This window comes from Acanthisitta chloris, unplaced genomic scaffold (genome assembly GCF_000695815.1).
Source record: "Acanthisitta chloris isolate BGI_N310 unplaced genomic scaffold, ASM69581v1 scaffold25628, whole genome shotgun sequence".
Classification (NCBI taxonomy): domain Eukaryota; kingdom Metazoa; phylum Chordata; class Aves; order Passeriformes; family Acanthisittidae; genus Acanthisitta; species Acanthisitta chloris.
The window spans coordinates 6,624-30,636 of record NW_008687914.1 but is presented as its reverse complement, the minus strand read 5'-3'; the positions used below and the strand labels follow the sequence as shown (position 1 = coordinate 30,636).

General features: G+C 38.4%; 1 protein-coding gene across 1 annotated transcript; it reads left to right on the top strand.

The window, feature by feature from the left end:
- The first annotated feature begins 4,585 nt into the window (after positions 1–4,585).
- LOC103808070 (mitogen-activated protein kinase 11-like) lies at positions 4,586–22,570 on the top strand. The gene is made up of 11 exons (XM_009080834.1): positions 4,586–4,606; positions 4,704–4,762; positions 5,858–5,969; positions 8,394–8,423; positions 8,561–8,608; positions 10,943–11,057; positions 11,179–11,250; positions 14,099–14,178; positions 17,284–17,362; positions 18,697–18,870; positions 22,095–22,570. Exons 1-11 carry the CDS (start codon positions 4,586–4,588, stop codon positions 22,166–22,168), a joined length of 864 nt encoding a protein of 287 aa, XP_009079082.1. The 3' UTR covers positions 22,169–22,570.
- The last annotated feature ends 1,443 nt before the right edge of the window (positions 22,571–24,013 follow it).

Here is a 24,013-nt window from a genome sequence, read left to right as displayed (position 1 = left end):
CATTTTCTTCTTAGTAGCTGGTACAGTTCTGTGTTTGGGATTCAATATGAGGACAGTGTTGATAACACAGGGATGTATTGGCTGTTGCTGTGTAGTGCTGACCCTGTAACGAGCTGCACAAGAAGCTGGGAGGAAGCACAGCCAGGACAAGTGACCTGACCTGGCCAAAGAGATGTTTCATACCATAGACCATCATGTAGTAACTGAGGGGGAGTTGACCAGGAGAAGTCAGTCACTGCTGGGGGCTGGACTGGACCTTGGTCAGCAGGTGGTGAGCGATTGTATTGTGCATCGCTTGTTTCTCTTGGGCTCTGTTACTCTCTCTCTCCCTCCTTATCATTATAGTTATTAGAATGATTTGTATTGTTAGCATACTTGTCATTATTATTATATTTTGTTTCAATTATTAAATTGTTTTTATCTCAAACCATGAGGTTTACTTTTTCTTTCCAATTCTCCTCCCCACTGGGGTAGGGGTGGAGAGGAGTGAGCAAGCAGGTGTCTGTGTGGTACTCAGTTGCCAGCTGGAGTTAAATCATGGCAGAGGGCCTCTAACCCTTTTCTTCCCTGTTAAATCAAACTAGTTAACAGCATAAGTTTTGGTTTTGGGTTTTTTTTTTAAGAAGCTATTTTCAAGCATTTTAGTCAGCCTGGTTACAGGCCCCCAAGGAAAGGTTTACAAGTGCCAAGCACAAATGGACCCATATTTGTGCCATGATTGGGACCAGAGATATCCTGTTCAGGGACTAGTCTGAAATCACACAGAAAGTGAAGCAGCTCATCCTATACCTGACAATTTACTGAGAGGCTGATGAGGGATTTGGGGCACAAACCAGATTGCAGCTATGATGATGTAATAGCAAGATAGAGAGACCTAGTATAAAAATGTGATCACAGAGGCAGCAGCAGAGATCACAGATACAAGTCATCCTTGAATCTAACAAACAGGACAGTTCAAACAATGCAAAACATATTTTTCAGTGCTTTACTGTTAACAACTTCAATTATGATGATGGTAAAACAGGCAAGGAAAGAGCCAGAAGGCATTAGCTCTGATTATCATTTGGTACAGTTAGTTGAGTGTGGAGGAATTAATTTAAACCAAGTCAGTGCCTGGCCTGTGCAGCTTCAATTCATGATTTCCCATTGGAAGTCTCAGGACTCAAGTTGCCCTTTTCTTTCCATTTTTTTTCTTTCTTTTCTCTCTTCTTATGTGCTTCCATCCTGGGTCTAAAAAGCTGCTGTCATAAGAATTACTGAAGCTAAAAAGGTAGTGCTTTGTACCATCTGAAAGCTTTGCAGCCTTGAGTCATACAGAGGATAAAAAGCAATCCGTCTTAAAGATCAGTGGTTTTTAAACCACTGAAACCTATGTATGACCTCAGGATTGGGAGGAGAGTGATGTTTATCATGGTGATGGGATTTAAAATCTTATTTCTCCTAGCCTTGTATAATGTATACAGTATTTCACAATCCAGTACGAGCATGAGTGGGAAGACTTGTGAATTACCAGAAGAGCTGAGATGTTAAGCAGACTGCTGTTTTGGGCAATGTTATTTATTTATCTGGGTAAACATTTCCTTTTCCACTGGGGAAAAAATGTTGGAAAGGATATAGAGAGTATGCATTTGTGAGACTTGGCAGTGTTCTCCAGTGGCTTCGCTGCCCACGATTAAACACAGCAATTACATCTAATCTTTGTTATATTACCAGCTAAGCACAGGCTTCCTTTTTATTTCTTTGGATTTACTTATGCAAACTTCACATTGTCCCCGTGGCTGGTCATGTGGAATCTCTGTTCTCAGTGCTTCTCACACCATTCATTCCTTGAGCTGCTCCAGGTATTCGAGCAACACAGCATCCTCATATCCTGAATAAATCTGTCCCTGCCCTGCTGTCAGAACAAGAATCTCTGTTGTATCCCTTCTACCCACTCATCAGAGTGATACCAGTCAATTTCTTCCTATGCATTCTTTCTTCTGCTCAGGAAACCCCTTCCTGAGGTGTGCAGCAAAGCCACAGTGCTGTGCACCTTTAAAACTTCCCTGAAGATCAGCTTCTGTGATTCTTGCAAGAACTTAGCTAAGTAATCTGCTTATCTGTTTCATTTATGTCATGAGTGACTCCTTCCTTCTTTTGTGCCTGCAGGAAACTTGTTGAGTAAATCTACTTCCTTTTACTCTGTTTTGATCAAATGCTGGGTTGCCCTTTGTGGAGGCTGGGTGAATTCTAGGATAACTGTATGACAGTCACCTCTTGGATGCCACACTGTTCTTGCTGCCTGTTTGTTGCTTGTATCCTTTGTTGTTTGTCATTAGAAACACCACCTCGTCCTGCAGATAAAGAAGCTTTGCTCTTTCCTCATTTGGCTCTTCATGACTTTAGCATAGCACCAAGTGTGTGTAGGATTCCACCTCCCTGGAGATGATTATATGCTCATTGTATTAGTTTGGGACCTACTCCAGGCACAATCAGTGTTTTTTGTCTCTAGCAGGTGTGTCTACAACAATTCGCAGGAGTGTCTAAAACACTATTAAAAGGAGTTAATAGCATTTGGTGTGACTGCTGACTGTTTTCATTCTATTTCTACTCCATGCATTTTTCATGTTGTCCAGTTTCTGTGTTTGTAACTCCAAATATGTTCTGCAAGATGTGTGTGAAGGTTCTTCCTCTCTAGCAAGCATAAATAGTGTTATCCACAGTTTAAACTGATAATTTTAAAGTATTTTAACTGAATTAGAACTTAATAGATAAGGGTAACAACTGAAGATGTTTTTTTCATAAGAGGAAGTAACAGACTTAATCATGACACTACACAGTGCAATTACAAAAGTTTAATAATATATGCAGGCATAATTTTTATTCCTGTGATACCTATCAGGCAGCATTTATTTGTGGCTTGTGGTGCTTGTCATGTCTTTCTAATGCACAAGACCCAGTGGGTTTCCCCTGTGTGCAAATGGTGATGTGTATATATAGTGTCCTCCTCAGCAGTCACACCTCCGTCTGTGTGATGTTAAGCACATGCTGTACATCAGCAGGATCTGTGGGCTAGAGTGTAAGATGTGCCTGTTGCTCCCTTGTTACCAGCCTTTCCCAAGGAAATGGTATGGCCTTGGCTATGTCAACATCCTAATTTGATACCAGTTTGGGGGCATTATCATCTAGCAAGCTAATGGTTACATAGATAATTAATATTCCTAGACCCAATGGCAGCATTTCTCTAATTAGAAAAAACTCCAGTTTGTTCAGTAAGAACAAACTTCAGACTTTGAATCTCCGTATTCCTTACAAGTCTTGCCTTGGAGCTGGAGGCTAGAGCTGCAGTAATGCAGCCAATTCTCTCATTACTTGTCCTGCTGCTTGGGGAAGGGTTACCTGGGGATGAGTCCTGAACAGTTTGGTAAGCATTAGTAATTTGCTAGATGGAAAACAAGATAACTGTGTTTGAATACTCAGAGTTACTGCTGACTAGCTCCCTGGTTGCAGTCCCTGAGTAGACAGAGGGTAAAGGCAAGAGTAAGAGCTCCCAGGAGAGTACAGATTTCTTCGGTGAACTAGCTGAGACCCTTGAAGTAGAACGTACCATCAACGTGGACTTTTTCTTTTCCTCTTCCAGTTCAGCATATGATACCAAAACAAGACAGAAGGTGGCAGTGAAAAAGCTTTCAAGACCTTTTCAATCTCTTATCCATGCACGGAGGACCTACCGAGAGCTTCGGTTGCTTAAGCACATGAAGCATGAGAATGTAAGTGAAGACTAAGTTCTTTCCCTTTGAATTTTCATTACAGAAGTTTGCAATATAGTCTTAATTTCAGTTAGGTACAACCTTTTTCGAGAAGTATATGCAACTGTCTAGCTACCCAAGATACCTGGACCACCTTACATGTGGTGAAGTCACTGGACTTTGATGACTGGACAGTTACTGAAGTAAAAGGCAGCATTTATATTTTAAAAATATCTCATTAAATCTTGAAGATGAGGTTGATGAAATCCAAAACAAGTGGTTCTACTCTTCTCTAACTAAAGTAGTAAAAGTAGTCTTTTCTCTACTGTTGAAACATTTTTAAACATCAGTCCAGGAAAAACCAAACACCTCAAACCTGCTTTTGCTGAATTTGAATTCTGTTGAGAAATTAAGGGCAGATACTGTCATTGAAATTGACAACAGTGTAATAGCTAAATGAAAGATAGTAGTCCATCAGGCCCCACATAACTGAGTACTGTTCTAAGTTTGTAGTAAACAGTTGATTTCAGTGGAGTATCCACCTGCATAAAGGTAACTTGATGACTTGAAGCTTGAATAAAATATAGTGGATTGAAAAGCACCCTGGGGAGAGGATGCCAACCAAGTTAGCAAAACCGGAACAACAAACCCCATGCAATTGTGCATAATCTGAAGTATAACAATTGTATAAGCCATGTGTTAGCTTTTCTGTATTGAAACATTACTTTTCCTGCCTTTATTTTTGATTGTCGAAAATCTTCTTGTAATTACTCTTTGTAATTAATATAATTTTCTGTTGGTCATGGAGATAGCTGAGGTGATACCTGTATAGATCACCTATTGTGCCAATTTTCAGGATGAATGTGTGTCATATTTTTGTAAGTTTCACCACAAAAATGCCAAGCACTGTCAGTGCTAATTACATGTTGCTTTACAGATTTCTAAAAATAAAATGTCAATCCCTTCACCTTTCAGGTTATAGGATTGCTAGATGTTTTTACACCTGCAACATCAATAGAAAATTTTAATGAAGTGTAAGTAAAATTTTAAAACCATTCTAACTTGTTACTAAGTACATACCACTCTGGTTTTAAAAAGGAAGTACATACATTTCTAATAGACTTGCAGCCACAGTTGGCTTTCTAAAAATCTTTTTGCAACTTTTCCACAAAAGAGGAGACAGGAAGATGAGCTCATTTTTGTGCTGTTTAAAATTATAATTATAGGTATATGGTAAATGGTTTACTGCATAAATGCCAATAAACTTATAACATTTTCAGTTTAATTCTGTGTTAGCTGTAGATTATTTTTTTCACAGATGGGTTAGTTCAGGAATGCAGGAAAGCGTTCTGTTGGTCATCTGAGACAAGGCAAATTTAGGCTAGAATCCTGATTAACCTAGGACTAGGCATATTTTGGTGCTATTCAAACATACAATGATGCTGAGTTACTCTTGGTTTACGTAATGTATAAGCACTTAGGTAAACACTTTAGCAAAAGAAATAGTAATTAATATGTTTTTGTCTCCATGGAAATTAGTGGCCAAACCTGTTTGACTTTGGGGCTATATTACACAAATGGGAACTGGGTATGATAGATGAATATTTTGTTCCAGCACTGTTTTTGAAAAAGAATCAAGGTTTCTTCAAAATTTTTCAAAAAATGAGACTTCCAGTGGGAACAAGAAGGGAAGTTAAACAAAACACTCATTTCAACCAGTTTAATGTTAATCTCCATCAGTGGGTATTCCAGGGCCTTGCAGGTCCTGCAGTTGTGGTGCCTTGGGCTCCCACTCTGATGTTGGGTGAGGTTTTCTTTTCATCAAAAAATACATGGCATTCTCCCCTCACTGCTGTAGTGTGTCATGGAGAAAACAGAGATAAAACCTTTTAATATACACTAAGGATTTTTCTTTTGCACTATATTAAATCTCATAGCAGTGATTGCATTATTAAAGCTCATGGCTGATTTAAAGAATATAAACTGTGTGCTAGTAGACAGTGGAAAAGGAACCTACATGGGCATGTGTAGTTACCCTTCAGATGAACAGCTTCTAGAAGGATTTACATTCTGCCATTCTTAAATTAGGTACTTTTCTTTGTTTTCTTATCCTTGTTTTATTTTCACAGATATCTTGTGACAAATTTAATGGGTGCTGACCTGAATAACATTGTAAAGTGCCAGAAGTTAACGGATGATCATATACAGTTTCTCATCTATCAGTTACTTCGAGGTCTTAAGGTATTGGCTGAATGCAGGAATTTTTAGAGTCAGCAATATAAATGTTGTAGTAATGACTGGTTCATTGCAATGACAGTTCTCAAACACTTTTTTATGTCTCAGTGCACAGATAGCAGCAGTCATTTCAGAAATTATCAGGTATTTTTCTAACCAGAAATAAACCCCCAAGCCTGCCAATGTTTACATGAGTAGTACATGTGAATACTCCCCTTGAATGTTAAGTTTAGATCAAAACTAGTTAGTATTTAAGTTACTATTGCTATATAGTTTCTCAAGTGAAATATTCTGTAGCACACAGTGTGTGTTTTATTCATTTCATCTGTAACGAGCAGGTTGTGAAAAATTCTGAAGAATGTGAAAGGGGTAAAGAACAATATGGCAAGTAACTCACATTTGTGCTTTGAAAGACATGAGCCAGTTTGAAAAAATACAGTCCTGATCTTTGTAGACAGTGTCACATGGGTGAAGAGATAACCGGGTTAGTTGGGTCCTTTGGGAAATGTCTGGAAGTAGAAATTTATCCTAGCAACATATGATGTTGCACACAATCACTTAGGATTTACTCTGCCCATAAAATCATTGTTTCCTATAATTGTATCAGTTAAAATTTATACAGTTAGATAACACAGGCTATTGGCAGTGAAACCACAGTACAGTTTTCTTCCAAAAGAATCAAAATATGCATCATTTTGCTGTCATTAAACATATAAGTGTCTATAAACAGGAGATGATGCTTCCCATTATCAGGTGCTAAGCGTTTTCTTAGACCAGTATGGATTTTCCCAGGTATAAGCAAACAGAAAAGAGAGGGGTCAGCTGCTTTATTTGCTAACTTAACAGTAATTGATATTTTAGACACAGCAAATAACTGTATATTTGAAAGTAAGCCATGGTAAATACTGGCTCTGAAATATGCTTATTACGTGATTTTCAGCAAGTAACCTTGTGCCTGAGACAGTAATTCTTATTCATGCATGCAGGTTCTGTCAATTTAAGTGAAGATTTTAATGAATAAAAATGGCAAAACTGAGCTCTTAATTGCTTTGTCTCATTTATGTGAGTTAATAGCTTAATTAGGAAGATGGATTCTGGCGTTAATTATCCAGTTTGCGGTTTTGAATATAAGTCTGTGTTGTCTCAGAACTAAATAATAGTAAGAATTGTGCTCCAAGTGAATATTAATTTCAGAAATGCACTCAGGTGCATTTCTGGCTCTGTTTTGAAGGGGAGGGGTTGATGGTATCTTATCTCTTCTGGCATTGAAATTCTCATGTCACATTAGTTGAAGAACTTCTGATCATGTTTATCTCCTTGCTTACATCTATGCTGAAGTCATTACAACATGTATTCACATACCTGAGTATGCTTTGGGCTCACTGGTAGGTGTGTTCAGCAGTGTGGAGTGCAGGCTTGGCACCCTGCAGAAGCTGAAAGAGCAGATGAAGCACTACTGTGGAGCTGCACACTTTGGCAGGCTCCTGAGCTGGATAGTAGAGGACTGCTTGGTGGCACCAAGAGGAACTGTTGTGGTTGTCTCAACAGAGCAGGGACACAGCTCCTTCTGTTGCAAGTGGTGGTTTGGTTTCATCTTCATTCAGCTGCTCATAGCTGCTATGAGGAGCACTGAGGGCTGGTCCTGCCTTCTGATAAACAGTGCTTAGGTCTGGAACAAGAAGAGCCCTTGGGTTTTCCTGGTTTCTATACAGGTTTTGCATATAATCCCTGCTCCTGAAAAAGAAGGTGAATTCACCTCTAGAGAATAGAAGAGAAGATTTTTGAGGTCTTGCTGATGCTGGTCAGTAAGATAGTAGATAAATTGGCTGTTAATCCTAACAAGTGAATGATAGGCAATGATAGAGTAAGCTTTTTGCAATCTTTGGTTTTAAATCTTTTATGTAAAGTAAGAGAGATGCTAAATAGGCACTGAAATGCTGCTTTGGGTCCCTACTTTGAAAGTGGAGCTGAAGTAATGCTGTGGCTTAGGTGGGTATTTTGGTCACTAACCTGTCCCAGAGTGCAGGTATGGCTGCTCTCACCCACCTACATCAGAGTTCACTGTTTGGGAAGGTGAGATACATCACGTAGATGTCAACCTTACTGCTCCTTAGGCCATTGAGCTGATCATCATGGACATCCAGGTAAGACTGGAAAAAGTTCCACATTGGTAAGAAACTTCCAGCAGAAGAATAACTACGAGTGCTGTCTTCATGGTTACCTTTCTTGAAATATCCAGTTCTGATAAAACAAAATAGGGAGGTTTTGAAGTTTGACATACCTCTGATCTGAAAACCTGGTGTGACGTAAGTATCTCCGGTGCATAAAACAGTCAGTCTCAGAAGCAAGAAAATAAGACAAGTGACTTTTACCTCTCTTCACCTCTAACTTCAGATCTTATCTTTTTTTTTTTCTTTTTTTGTTTCACAGTACATTCACTCAGCTGGAATCATCCACCGGGTGAGTTCACTCATTTGTGGTAATAAAAATGAATGGAGTGTGTCCCTCTGTGCATCAAATGTGTTACTAAGACACAGTTACAATATACTTTATAAGGTTAAAATAGTACTTGACTAATTCTTTGTATTCTGCTACAGGACCTAAAACCCAGTAACCTAGCTGTAAATGAAGACTGTGAGCTGAGGGTAGGTATTCTGCTGTTGTAATGATGAATGTTGTAAAAGCTCTCAAGGTGACAGTTTTCTGAGAAAACATTAGCTACCATTTTATTTCTGATTCCATTAATTTCAACTGTTTGCTACCATTCCTCCCCTGGCATAGAAAACCCATTTCCATGAACATGTGTTTTCTCCCAAATGTTAATTTAGTATGCATGCAAGTGTCTTTGCAAATGTTCATCCCTGTGTACCCCACAGATGGTACATAGCTAATAATTTGGCCCATGAGTGTGTATTTAACTGAGTATATTTTGGAAGTCTGACCCGTGATTTGTTTGCATCTGCCATGTTAGATGAAGCCTGCAACAACTTTCATTCTTATATCTATAGAACATACAAACTAAATTAAATAATGACAGGAAAAAATAGACCAGTATTACCAGTTACAGGCAGTAAAAAAACCAAACAAGCAAAAAAAGCCCAACCCACCAGAAAGAACCCTGTAATCCACACTTTTCAAATGCTATTTTACTGTACATATCTATATAAATACATCTCAGTTTGTATCTGTGTGATAGAATATTACCATATAAGCATGAGAGACTAGAGAAGGAAAAGATGTCTTGTAGCTTTCTAAGCCTTTAAGCCTAAGAATAAGAAGTTTAGCATTTCTCCATGACAGCCAGAAACATCTTTCTCCCTGTTTCTAAGACTCTGATGTAATCACTTCATTCCAGCTGCAAGGGATTTAAGAAAAGACTCCAAATACTACAAGATCAGCAAAAAATCACGATAGTGAGTAAGGACAGTGCAGTTAGGTTCTTCCTCTAATCCGGATCTGTGGTGAGAAAGTAGTTCCTGTTTGGCTTAGTGACACTTAGAGATGCTCAGCAAGTTTCATGATTATTTGGTTAATGTCTTCATGCATGTATGTTCAGCATCTGTGAATTTTTATGGGTCATCTGTGTTGCACTCTAAAATGTGTGCTGTATTTTTGTACTGTAAATAAAGGGGACTTTTGGTGGGTTTTTTTCAATTATGATATCTCTGCACCTCCCAGCCTAGCATTTGTTACATCACACTCTGCTTTGTTTATATTTAAAGCTTTACTTCCTCAAATTATTTTTAATAGTACAAACTAGTGGATATTTCCAAGTACAAACAAAGAGGAAATAGAAGCAAAAAGAAGGAAAACATGTGTGCGCATATTTGATAGAAGGGATCATCTGTTAAGGAAAAATATTGGCAAAACCCTTATAAAAATAAGGCCATTCATGTTTGAGTTTCACGCCATTGTTCATGCCTTGTTTTTCTTTGCTTATTTAAGAAATAAATAATGCTTTTAAAGTATGTTAGAAGTAAAGATGTTAATGTGTTATTTATATCTTAACATTTTTCTTTAGGCTTTTTGTATCTTTTAATTGGATTATAACAGGAATTTTGAGTGATGCTCTTAAAATTTCTTACTCCCAATGAAAAGGATTAGCTATCCGCTTAATAAATAATCCTGGGTCTCATCACAGGAGGTTTCCAGTGATCTTATTCACATATCTATGTGCAGAGATAGTAACGGGCTCAGATGACTAATTGAACGGTGCTGGGGCTTAGATGGTAGCCTTGCACAGCGGTTTCTCTTAGAGCTAGGGTCCATAATTAGTAGGACATAGACTTATCAGAGAATAGAATAGAAAGCAAAGAAATGAGCAAGAAAAATAATTCAATGGAAATAACATCCCATCAATGTAAATTTAGCAAGGGAGAGCTTATGGAGAGGAACATTGTGCTGTCAAGCCTTTTTGTTGTTTTGGTGGGTGAGTTCTACTGAGAACAGATGGTGTCTGATTTAAATCTACCTTGTTGCACAGGGTATGTGTTTCTCTCCTATTGGCATTGGGATGATATGTAATTTGGGGAAATATTTAGATAGACGTAAGAGGGAAACAACAAAAATTCTGCACATTTGTGATCAGCTCGTGTGGTCTTTAAATGGCCAATGGCACTTACCTTTGGCATTTTAAACAAACATTCCCTGTTGATGATAGTGTTTCATTCTTTATAGGAACAGTGCTTATTTTTAGCAAATGAATGTCAGCGGAAAAATGAACTTGAGGCAAAATGTAAAGTTTGCCTTAGAGAACAAAGGGCCAGGGACATTGCAGTGGAAGCATCTTTATGCAGACCTGTATGCTGTAGGAATACAGCGAGGAGTGCAGATGAGCTTGTCTGCAGAGTGCTGCTATTTTACTTCAGCAATGGTGAGGGACTATGGAAAACAGAGAAGTGAGTCATGGGGAAAATCAGGACCTGTAACAAAAGTGAAAAGGGACTTTTTTAAATTATTATTTTATTTTTATTCTGTAGATTTTAGACTTTGGTTTAGCTCGACAAACTGATGATGAAATGACTGGATATGTTGCAACAAGATGGTACAGAGCTCCAGAAATTATGTTAAACTGGATGCACTACAATCAAACAGGTAAACTGTGAAGGCTTGCATTTTGCTACAGCTGGATGTAGTGATAGTTTTAAACCAAGAGGCAACTGTGTTTAAGAATCCCTTTGATTCATTGTACACATTTCTCTCTCGTTTTTGGCAGTTGACATATGGTCGGTTGGATGCATCATGGCAGAGCTACTGAAAGGGAAGGCTCTATTTCCAGGAAATGATTGTATCCTTAATATCACAGTATCATAGAATCATCAGGGCTGGAGAAGACCTCTAAGATCATCAAGTACGACCATTAACCTGCCACTCTGCTGTAACCCCTAAACCATGTCATCCAGTGCCAGATCCAGACGCCTCTTAAACACTTCCAGGGATGGTGACTCCACCACCTCCCTGGGCAATCTATTCCAGTGCCTGACCACCCTAACAGAGAAAAAAATTTTCCTAGTGTCTAATCTGAATCTCTCCTGTCTCAGCCCAAGACCATTGCCATCACATGGCACATGCAGGGCAACCAGGGGATCAAGTCCAACCATGATCTCTTCCATGACCTTGGCCCAGAACTGAGGTTAGGCTTACAGACCTGTAGTTCCCCAAATCTTCCTTCCGACCCTTCTTATAGATGAGTATTACATTTGCTAATTTCCAGTCAGCTGGAACTTCTCCAGTTATCCAGGACTTCTGGTAGATGATTGTGAGTGGTTTAGCAAGTTCTCTTTTGACAGTTCCCTCATTACCCTGGGGTGGAGCTCATCAGGGCCCATAGACTGTCCAATTGGCGTAGCAGGTCATTAACCATCCCCTCTTGGATTATGAGAGCTTCACTCATCTCCCCATCACCAACTTCCACCTCTAGGGGCTGGGTATTGTGAGGGCAGCTGGTCTTGGCGTTAAAGACAGAGGCAAAGAAGGCATTGAGTGCCACTGCCTTATCCTCGTCCCCTGTCACTACACTAGCTTTGCTACCTTCTGCATTTATCAACTGATGGACACCACCCTTGACCCTCTTTTTGCTCCCAATGTATTTCTAAAAATGGTTTTTGTTATCCTTGACTTTAACAGCAAATCAAGTTCCAGCTGAGCTTCGGCCCTGCTAATCTTCTCCCTGCATGACCTCTTGGCATCCCTATATTCTTCCCAACTTGCCTGACCCTCCTTTCAGAGACAATAGATTTATTATTTTTTTTCCCCAGGCTCTAGTCTAAGTTCTCTGTTTAACCAGGCTGGTCTTTTTCCTTGGTGACTTGACTTCCTACACACAGGGACAGTCTGCTCCTGAATGTTTAACAATTCTTTTTTAAAACATTCCCAACCTTCCTGAACAACTTTAGCCTTCAGGCCTGACTCCCAAGGGCTTCCATAAATCAATGTCCTAAACAAGTCAAAATATGCTGCCAGAAGTGCAAGGTGGAAATTCCACTACTGGCCCTCCTTACCCACTACTGAAGACTTTATCATTACTTTATCATTTATCATATGAAACTAAAAAGGCAGGTATAAAAATATTCTCTAATTCTTCCTTTTTTTTAATTCTAAGGACTTGAATGTTTCTTTGGAAATGTTTTTGAGGTAACAGACTTCTAAAAGAGTGAACAATTTGCTAATCTTTCAGTTCAGTGTATGTAACAGCTGAATATGAGACCCACTGGGGTAGGATAAAAACCAGTAACAGATGTTCATAAACAACAATAAGTTACAATTATTCTTTGTTGTGTATCTAAATAATAACCTAGTTACAACAGATTTCTTCCATGTGTGTATCTTACTGAAATAACATATGCTAAAACTGGAGCTGTGTAAAGGCACTATATTTTTCATCAGCTAATACAGTTTTAAAAAATAGAACTTCTATTAGGCTGGGATTCCCTAAAATGCAAATGAGTTAACTTTTTAATAGTAAGTGAATTAATAACCCAATTGTGTCCTGTTTAAAAAAAACCCAGCAGTTCCAGAAATGCCACAGGGGCAACAAAGCCCTCTTTTCTGCAGCACTGTGCTGTCGTCCCTGATGGAGCATCAGGGATTTCCATTGGCGTTTCCTGTGCTGGCAGGAGAAGAAAAGAGACATTTCTGAGGAGAGCAGTAAAAACATTTAAAAAACCCTGAAGAAAGACACATAATTAGAAAAAATGAGGAAACAACTGCATCAGAGGAGGAAAGCTTTTAATATGAGAAACAAAGGCATATTCTTCTATACTGAATGTTAACATTTCTCGCTACTCTGAAACCTCTTAAAAACCCAAATGCTTTTGCTAAAACTAAGCTGTTGCCAGGTGCAAAACATCATGACATTGGAATTGCCTGAAAAACTGTTAAAAGAACAGAGAGACCAAGTCTCCCTGCTGACCTTTCTATTGTGCTCAGCATCATTAGACTCTGTTGTAACCACAGGCATTCTCCAGGCATTCATCATCTGGACCATGACTGTCCATCAGACTGTTTGATTGCATTATATGTGGTATTTGGAAAAATCAATACATCTAGTTTTAAAAAAATAAGATTTTTTTTGCTGTTATAAAATATTTTCTACAATTATATGATTATATCCATTTAAATAAAGCTGTAAAATAACCTTGAGTCTCTATAGAAAATGTAATGTACTTTACAAGTCATATAAGACAATGAAAAATCAACACTTTCAAAGTTTTTAATCTTAAGACCCATATAAAACAGATTTTTAAAGCTACCAAATGAGAACTTTCCACTTGCCAGCCTTCAGATTAGTGATCTAGCCCTATGTGCTGTATCATGTTAGACTGATCTTCAGAAATCCCTCAGTTCGCTGAAACATAAATGTGCTATGAAAATTAAGCTTAAGAATATATTAAATTGGGAACTAGGACAGAAGAGCAGTATTTTTCATGCAGTTGACATACCTGACACCCTCATATAGTACTGTAGAGAACTTGATACCCCAAGACCAGGCTTAAGCAAGTATGAATTGGAATCCTTCCATGAACTGTAGTGGAATTGTCTTACTGAATAGTTTTAAACATCTTAATTACGCACATGGAAGCTGATTAATTGTTTGAACCCAGAACGACCAGGCTTATTTCCCTGAAATACTGCAGATATTGATCAACTAAAGAGAATAATGGAAGTTGTGGGCACACCCAGTTCTGAACTTCTGAAGAAGATATCATCAGAGCATGTGAGTTCACCATTTTGTTCAGTTAACTGGCTTTCTGTCATTGTTTCTCTAATTGCCATTGGATGTCACTGGCTCTGTAACAGAGATAATCTGATCTGGAAATGAGCAAACGCCTTAAAATTATCTCTATTTTTTTCTGCTAGAATTCCACCATTCAAAAAAAATATGCTTTTTGGAGGTATCCAGATGCCTTGACTGTCAACTGGATTAATTTTGATACTTGTTCTCATGCACTCAGTTTTTTTAAGGAGTTAAGCAATTAGTCCTGATAGTCTTTTAATTTACTGCTACTCATACAGTTAAAAAATTTCAGATGCTCAGCTTAGAGCATTATATTGTTGCTATTAAAGCTGATGTCTCTAATTTTTATGCTTTCCATTGTTGTAAGGGTTCTAAACAGAGATAGCAGAATCAAATAATGTGTGTTCTGCCATGAGTGGTCTATTTAGATCACTAATTTGAAAATCATAAGTATTCATGTCTCTGAATCCTTGTGTGAGGTCCACTTACCTGATCATATCCATAGTTAAGAGTGTGCTTTTTAACTCCCCATGTGACTTCTTTAAAATAGTAATCTAGGAAATGAACAATTTCCACTTTGTTTCTCTGCTGAAGCGACACTAAAAAGAATTCACTGTAAGCAATTGCCATGGCTGTCCAGCTGGAGAATGAGGTGTGGTATTGATTGATAAAGGCAGGTGTGAGCACCATGTACAAGTTCAGATCAGCACACAGATCCCTCCTGAGCTGCAGCTGTTTTCCTGAACCTTTCCTGTATACACCTCAGACTAATGCTAATGGCTCTTTTTCAGCTAGTGTGTATATTGATGGGTTTTCTTTGCCCTTACTAATGTATACGCTAGTGGGTTAAGTAAGCAGGAGCAGTAGGAGAGCCAGAGCAACCCTGTATTTCTGGAAGGTCCAAGCATAGCTAAACCTCATTGGCACAGCCATGGGGTTTGTGGATGTCCAGCACCTGGGGTTAGCCAGGGCAGGAGGCTAAGCATCCATTCTTGTGCCAGGGACTGCATCAACCAGCAAATCTCAGACTGTGCTGTCCTAAGCATACATCCTTGTATAGTCTCATAGGTCCTTGTGTAGCTATTATGTCTCATTAAGATCCTACAGTTTTTGCAGTAACACATTCCGATTAGTATACACAAATGTGTGATTTACCCACAACTAGTAAGATTGTGAGCTTCATGATTATGAGATAAAACATTTTAAATATTTACCAGAAATAGTATCTGCTTTTGTCTTTAATTTCTTGTGTTTCAGAGAATACCTCAGTGAGCTACAGGAATACTGAAACTGTTTTACTGGGACTAATTATACTTTTAGAGCACAGGGAGAACACAAAAACCAGGTTAATGAACTGGAGTGCTGCTAGGTCACCTCTGGGCTCCTGCCTGGTTGGAGGAGCAATGTCAAAGGAGACCTTGCTTGGAGGTAATTGCCACTTGCAAGGGAGTTCCTTTGTTTTAGTTCTTTACCATGTAGTTTGGGCTTATTTTTTTTGATATTTCTTTATGCAGCTTGCAGCCATGGACAATTTTTAGCATTCCTCCAACAGCAAGGTCAGAGATTTCCTGAGATGCCAAGCCTATTTTCTGTTATAAATAGAGGTTTAAAGAATTAGAAACTAAACGATCAACCTCATGGGATGTTTCAGCACAAGTTAGTGAGATGGTTTGTCCTTTTTTCATGTTAATATGGGTTTAAATGGTGATTGCATTTCAGAATAATTCAAACTTCTGGATTGTATTGGTTGGGTTTCTGTGGTGAATATATAAGCAGAGGGGACAGGTTGGTATGTATACTTGGATAGGTCTGTGCTGTTTTCAGAGGATTTCTGGGCAAGGTTGGAGGTAATTTTCACTCTTATCTTGTTCAGTTGTGTTTGGATTAGTGATGGTGAAACAAATAATCCACAGATGTTTGTCATAAGATAAATTTACATTGTTTTTACCCTAGTCTGTAGCTCCATGCAAGAATGTGTGATAGCTTTCTTTTGCTCTGCTGTTCATGTATGTGTGTATAAATTAATATCCTGGAAGACTTAACTGTGATAGGTACTGCACACCCTGACCTTCTCAGAGGTGTTAGCTGACTTCATGAACCTTAGGAGCATAAAATAGGTGCAGTGCAGCCTGTGTTTGACTCGTCTTTAAACATCCTTCTCTGCCTGACTGGCTACAGCTGCTCAGAAGAATTAATCCTTTTAAGAAAGCCTTGTTGTCAGCCCCCATAATAAAAAGGGAAAATACTAGTATCATTTTAATGGGTCAGGGACGTAATGCATAAAGGCTTGCTTCTTCAGCAAGACTCTAAAATGTGTCATTAATGGCAGTCCAGAGTTTTGATAGAACATGCTTGCATCTTACAAGAAGCAGAAAAAATAAATGTATCTGCCTCGTTAAACTAGAAGAGAGTTTGAAAAGAGGCTGTGTTATGTAATGATTTAAAACATCTTTATATCAGTTCAGCGTAGCTGCAGAAATTGAAATGATGGCTGAGAGAGAGAATAGTGCAGGGAACAGGATCTGTTTCCCAAGTGTGGTTGTAGGATTGCAGAGATGATGTGTCAGAGTATTTTATAGTCACTTTGTGATAGTCCAGAAGATTAGCTCCACAGTTCTCAATCTGATATCTCACTTGAAGCCATGGAGCTGCTGAGCATGAACCACTTCATTTCCTTTGTGGTCTTCAGTAGGCCAAGGATGCTTAGTTAGCCTTCTGCAGATAGTGTCTTTCTAACAGGACTGCTAAGTGTGCAGAGAGACAACTGTGTAACACAAACATGTTTTAAAAGGATTAAGGTTTGTTCAAAGAGTTTTAATCAGGTGTTCTCTGGGGATCTAGTGCAATGAACAGGTAAGCATAGATGAAAACAAAAGTGCTAACACACAAGCCTTAGACCAAAATAGACCTGCTTAAAACTCTTGCTTATTGTGCAGTATACAGGAGTGACTGTTTAAAACAAAGTCATGTGTTATGGTTTTATGTAAAGGTTTTCCATGTATAAGAAAGAAAAAAATTATAATGGTTACTGCTGAGCAAAATTTAACCTCTGTGCATGTGGAATGTATATTGCTTTATTTCTAGGCAAGAAAATACATTGAATCTCTTCCACATATGCCTCAACAGGATTTGAAAGCAGTATTTCGTGGTGCCAATCCATTAGGTAAGAAAGTCAGACTGATACAGATTTTTCACTAACATAGGAACTCAAGCCTTCCTTTGCTATATGAGCCCATAAAATAACTATCAGACTAGTGAGAAGAGCATTGCTTAATCTTTCATCCTGAGACTGTTTTCCCTTTATGAAGCCTGTGTCTTCTGTTTCTGGTGGAGGTTATAGCAACCTCCTAAAGGAAAATGGTCCATGGATGAAAAGCAAAAGCCAGCTGTGTATAGCAGGAATAAATAAAAATGTCATGGGGTCTAGATTAGAGGCATCACTTCTGGCTCAGGAAGGCCGTGAGCTGTAAATTGCTGGCAAGCAGAAGAATATACCAGGAAGGATAGCTGTTTGAATGACCCTTTTGAGTATTATTTCCTAGGCATATATGAGGCATTGTTGGACACAGGATACTGAACAAGGCAGAGCTTTGGTCTGATCCTGCACATCTGGTTTTATGTCTAAGCAATTGGCTTTGCCTGTGCAAAAGATGTTTCTGTGAACTTTTCTTGTGACATGGCCAAGGAGACATTTGAGTCACTAGAGTCATCTCACTACACTGCCTGGTCAGTTCCATCAAGTGCACATTATAGGGGAGTATTGTGAGTTAAAATGTTGACTACACCGTGAACACTTTCTTATAAAGAATGGGATTTATTTGCCTGAGGTGCATGAGAACATGCTACATATTGATATCATGAAGGCAAATTAATGCCAATGCTTATATGAAAGCACTAAATTATTTTGTGATATCTTAAATAGTTATGATGAAATTTCCACACAAAACTAATTGCAGTCTTACAGATCTCTCTCATTTCTAGTATTCTTCAGCTGTTAGCTTCAGACATAATTTGTTTGTGCTGGGTCCTGTAAAGTTGCATGGGGGTTTTCATCTGATCGTTTCATTGGAGCAGCAAATTAAAAGTGTAATCTAACATTCACGTGTTATTATTCACAAGTGACTTAACTTAGTCCTGTCAGTGCAAACTTAAGCACATGATGCACAACACAGCATATTTAACTTATAAGCACAAACAGATCTCTTTAGAATTAAGTCCGTGGATGTCTGAAGAGGTGAATCAGATCTCAAACAGACTACAATGAAGCTCTGTGCATTCCACGAGCAAACCAGAAGTTTCCTTCAGCTCTGAAAACTGTACTTGCAGTACAAAAATCTTCAAAACTTTTTTGTTATGTTGCCTAAATTTTGTGGGTTTGCCAGTAATGTTAGCTGTGTTTGAGGTGAGTGAGAATAGTGTGTGTGTAAACAGTTGCCTTCTCTTTTACTTCTAGATGGTCTCTTCTGTCTTTGAACCATGTTCTTCTTTTTCCCTTAGCTGTAGATCTTCTGGAGAAGATGCTCATACTAGATAGTGATAAAAGAATCAGTGCCTCGGAAGCACTGGCACATCCATACTTTGTACAGTACCACGATCCGGACGATGAACCCGAGGCTGAGCTGTACGACGAGTCAATAGAGAATAAGGAGCGAACCATAGATGAATGGAAAGGTATCAGAATTGCACACAGCAGTTAATACATGCAGCAGAACAAAACCTTACTTAAATACCAGTTTTCATTCATTTCTAACCAGAGGAATTTGAACTCTTAAGCCTCAAGCAAACAAGATAAGTCCATATGTGTGCTTGTGGGAGTGGAGAGGGTTGTGTTTCCTCTCTGGATTTTGCTCCCTTCCCCCACTCAATCATCTCCTCACTAGATTCCCTGTACTGTTTAAGCTTAACTAAAAGCTGGTGCTAGTTACCAGGTAATCACACATTCTGTTTTGCTCTTAGTTTTCTAGGTCAAATCTATAGCTGAAGTAACTGTCCTAGGGCAAGTGACACTATTTGGGATTCTGGTCTAGCTTTGTTCAGAACCAGGAAGTAATATTTGCCACATAGATATTTATTTTGTTAATAATTCTTTAGAGAACGAAAGAATTAGGATTAATAACTAAACCATGCTATTGCTCCTGTTTGATATGAGAGTTGATCATTTTACTTGGGAGTGACACCCCAGAACCCTTCTTTGAGAAATACTGCAGTAACCTTTTATTAGTTAATTCCATGTTTGCATCATGATCATATTGCACTGCAGTATCACGGAAGTAAGGTGGCTAAACATTAGGTTGCAAGTACACTGAAAAGTACAGTCCAATTTCATTACTGTCTAAAGAGGACATATTATGCTAAAAAATCCTTACTAGAGATTTTTAATTGATAGTATGTAGGAAACTAATTGTTTCTGTTTATCAATAAAGGCCTTTCCTTGGTTTAAGATAATTATGTATCCTATCTTCTGCTTTTATTTGTATATTCTATAACTCTGGAAAGGTTGCATGAAAATGTGTTAGCATAGGGGTTAGGTTCATGATGAAGAATACTGATCTCCTATGTCTCACTCATGCCCTTTCACTCATGCCATGTTTTATCCTGGACATTCCAGGGGAGACAAGCAGACTGACTACAGCAGATACATCTGAAAGAAATAGAGTAGCAGGGTCATGGCTCTCTCTACAACAAATCAACCTCCTAGAGCCCTAGAGAGGCTTTTGCAGAAGCCTCCTGTGTCTGTACAAACAAGGAGGATTGACTGGCATCACTTATGCCTTACACATGCTCTGCAAAACCTGGCAGCCAACAGCACTGCCTGTACATCTTGCTTGTTGAGAGGAACAGTCAACACGCTGCTGTAGTACTAAGGAGTCGATGATTATTTTTTTTGCTGCTGCTTTTTCAGTTGACCAAGTCTTTAACAGGAAAGTTTAACAATTTCCGAGTCACGAAGCTGATTTCTGTTTGTGATGCAACTCCCTTGAAATTATTTCAGGAGCAATCTTAGCTTAACGCTTTCTAAACTGAAATGAGGATGTGAAGGTGAATTCTCTAGGAGGGGCAGTATCATATTTTTCTAAGTCACTGTCCTTGCTGGAAGTACAAGTCAAATTCCTTCTTTATACAGAAGGAATAAAAGTATAAAAAGACCCAAGACAAAATTCTCAAAACTGGCACAGGATGTGTAGCACTTCTTCCTTCCTCCTGGCCATACTTTTATCTTGGGGAATAAACTTTTTATTTTCAAGTACAACATGTGCCACATTTAAGTAAGATGACATAAAAGGTGACCATTTGCATAAAATGTTTGCAGTGTTGATGAGATACTGACCCAGTTTCTCAATAAGTCGATGACATATTTCTCCTCTTTTTCTGTTCAAATTAAAAATCCGTGGCACTTAGTCCCCAGGGGGACTGGGCACCAAAGTAAAATGAGATTTCAGGCACTTTGTCTTACGTATTATGCACTTTAGAGTTTCCTTGGCCTCCACTGCACACTGCTCAGGATTGCAGCCCAAGCTCATAGGTTTCTTTCTGACATGTTAAATCAGAAAATATTTCAGCATTTTAGAGGCTATTCAGAGTTGAATGCTATGTACTCTCTCTGTAGCTGTTGCTCCAGTTGCACATATCTCTGTTGAGCAGGTGGCATAAGAAGCAGGTAAGGAGCTTCATAAACATACAGTGCACAGCCAGCAAGAAAAATTTCTAATGCAGTTCCAGGTGTCCAATTTGTGAGAACACTGGCTTCCTTCTAGTTGAGGCAGGACTTCTCTAGCTCCTCCCTGGCTGCCTGTAGCCAGGTGCTACTTAATAACCACAAGTCAGTCACTGAAAGAGTCACCTAAGGAATCCTCCCACCTCTGGGGTTCTCCATACAGAATTTCTTTCAGAGAAATCCTTCACTGACACTGGTGTGCTGGTCACTGTGCACCGTGCTACAGTGTAAAACAGCCACACCATAGGCAAGATTCAGCCTGAAGACTTTTTACATACTTTTTAGAGGAGTTCTGTGTATGCTTTCAGGTGTAGCAGTTGTCTTAGAGCTACTTAATAAACAAGTTAATAGGCATGAGTTTGATAAAATTTAAACATCACTGTTTGGAAAACAGAACCTGAAGTAACGCATTGTTAGCCATATGTTGTATGCAAACAGGATTTTGTCCTTAAAATACAGTGTCTAATCTGAGAAAATATGTAAGAGGTAGCTGCTGGCAACATATTCCATTAATGTCCAAGGCAGAAAACAGGACATGACTGTCAGCATGAAGAGATAAAGCAGGGTAGAGTAGTAGGGAGCACATGATTCTAGCTAAGCTCTTCTTGATAAAAATAAACATATTTCATGTTACATGCTTCTAAGAACAAAGAAAATATTTTTGAGAGGATGTTAAAATCTAGTTACAGTAAAACATGAAAAGAAACCCCAAAACTGAGATCCCAAGGCATTAGCACAGAATTGCAAGTGACTTATGTTGAAGGCAATTGACTGAGAGGTGATAAAGAACATTCTCCACAGTTAAAAGTGTATATTTTAAAACTGATTTGGGTGCTTTTAAAGATTCCATTTTCCATTACATTTTGTCTTTTATTACATCATTTTGGCAAGTCATCTGACAGCATAATTGATGCTTCCATTTCAGGGCCTGTGTGTTTTAGTAATTAGCTGAAGGGACAGACATGTCATATGGTAACAGTATTTGTGAGTATAATTTGCAGTCTGAGGTTAGGAGAAGGATTCCTAGTGAGTTCAGTCTTTTTTTTGGATCTGGACTCTAAAAAGGCTGGAAACACAAACTACAAGTCACATGTATCCATAGAGCTGTTTTGTCTGGAATGTTTGTCTTTTGAAGAGAATATCACCTAATTATTCTATCTCCCTTACACCCTCTCTGCAGAACTTACCTATGGAGAAGTGATTAGCTTTAAACCACCCGACTTAAAAATGGACAGCCTGGAGATTGAACAGTGAATACAGGCAGCTGTGTCTTGCCTTGCTGCACTATGAAGACTGTTAAAATATAACCATACAATTTAACCTGTGGTCAGATGTAGATTTTACTATCCAAAGATGTTGGAGAAGATATGGAAAAGCAGATGCATTAAACAGAAGCCAGATGTTGTCTGGTTTGGGTGGGGTGTTTTTTTTGCCTTGTAATATGAATGTATTCCCAACTCACAAAGGGTGAACTGCTTCATTCTGACAAAATTATGCACTGAGTTCTGTCAAGCTGTGTGTTCTGCATGTTTCATTTTATCAGTTGTATTGCCAAAATAACAGTGACCTTTTAAATTAATTTTTAAATTGTACATTTAAAGCATGAATGTATACAAACATAAACATAGAAGTCCATACAAGCAATCCTTTTTTTTTCTTTTCCTCTGGCATTTTATCTGTCTGTTTTTGTACTATTTATAGTTAGTGCCTTTATGAAGAGAGGGTGTGGTAGTGAGATAGACAGAATATGCATATGTAGTCATATCTGTGGTGGTCTTACGCATTTACTGGATGTCTCTCAAGCAATCTTAACACCAGTTGAAAGTCAGTAAAAATAAACCTTTGTCTTCTCTTGCCATTCAAGTGTCTGTTCTCATTATTTTCCCCATGATTTTTTTTAATCTGTACAATACCCATTTGTAAGACAATTTTACTTCCCAGTGGTACTCCAAACGATGCCATCGCTGGGATGCTGGAGAATTTGCCCAAGTTTACAGGAAGGTGCCTTGAAGGTACTACAGCAGAGCTCTGTAGACTTCTGCAAGCTTCAGCAAAGGCTGTCACAGATCACAGGGCAAGAGTAGTCAGTTCAGATCACAGCTTTCAATTAAGTATTCCACACTGATTTTCCTTCACGTAATCCTTGGGAAAATAATAGTTGCTATTGGAAGACTTGACAAAACAAGGAGATTTAAGAATATGCACAATATCTGTCTCATTGGAGTTTCTTTCTAAGCAAAATTTTAAAGGTTTTCCAGCTCTGAAAAGCTGAGAAATTAAATAATAAATTGCAGGATACACCAGATAATAATTCTTAAATAATTAAATTTATCTGATTTCTCCATTGAAGGCATCATACTGTAACAAGAATATCCTTTTGGCACAAGGCCTCTTGTGGTGTACTGGCTGTGTCTTTGTACATACTTGTAATTCACAGTTGTTCAATGTTGTTCATTTTTGTGTCTCATTCTCACTCTATCAAGAGTCTTATTTTGGAGGTAGCTTTTTATAATATTTAGGTTTTCTGCAACTTTTGTCATTAATAATCAATTGTACAGCTGTTACATGAGTTAATGGATTCTACTGCATTTATTTACCTTCCTCTATATCTTTTCTATGTAAAAAGAAAAGCTTTTTCTTAATAAACAGATTTTAAAAATTCAAAATCAAGTCCAAGAACTTTGATTTTCCAGAAACAGAAATAGGCATTCTGTCTAGAAAATGTACTCCTAGTTTGTGGACTAAGCGACTGTTTTGATAATGTTGGCCAGTTATCCAATACTTGCATCCAGTGGAATACTTGACAGCCACTTGGGTTCAACTTTCTGCAAGGCATATTGATCTGAAAGTAAATGCCTGCATGGATTTCTTGTGAGTCCTCTGAAGTGCCATCTGGCTGTCATTACTTTGACTTCCTATGAAGCTGGACAAGGCCTGTAATGCTCATACAGTGACTGAATTTCATGTGAATAAAGTAGGTGAAAAAGTTGTAAATACTTTAAAATTATTTGTCTGACTACATAACAAAAATAATCACTCATGTCTTAATTTTTTTTATTTGTCTGTTTGCCAGTTAAAAGTATCTCAGTGCTTTATTTT

Coding starts and splice junctions, on each gene's coding strand:
- LOC103808070 (XM_009080834.1), top strand. CDS start 4,586: ATGAATGTGTGTCATATTTTT. Junction 5,970..8,393: donor AGTTACTTCGAGGTCTTAAG/GTATTGGCTGAA, acceptor TTTGTTTCACAG/TACATTCACTCAGCTGGAAT. Junction 8,424..8,560: donor CAGCTGGAATCATCCACCGG/GTGAGTTCACTC, acceptor ATTCTGCTACAG/GACCTAAAACCCAGTAACCT.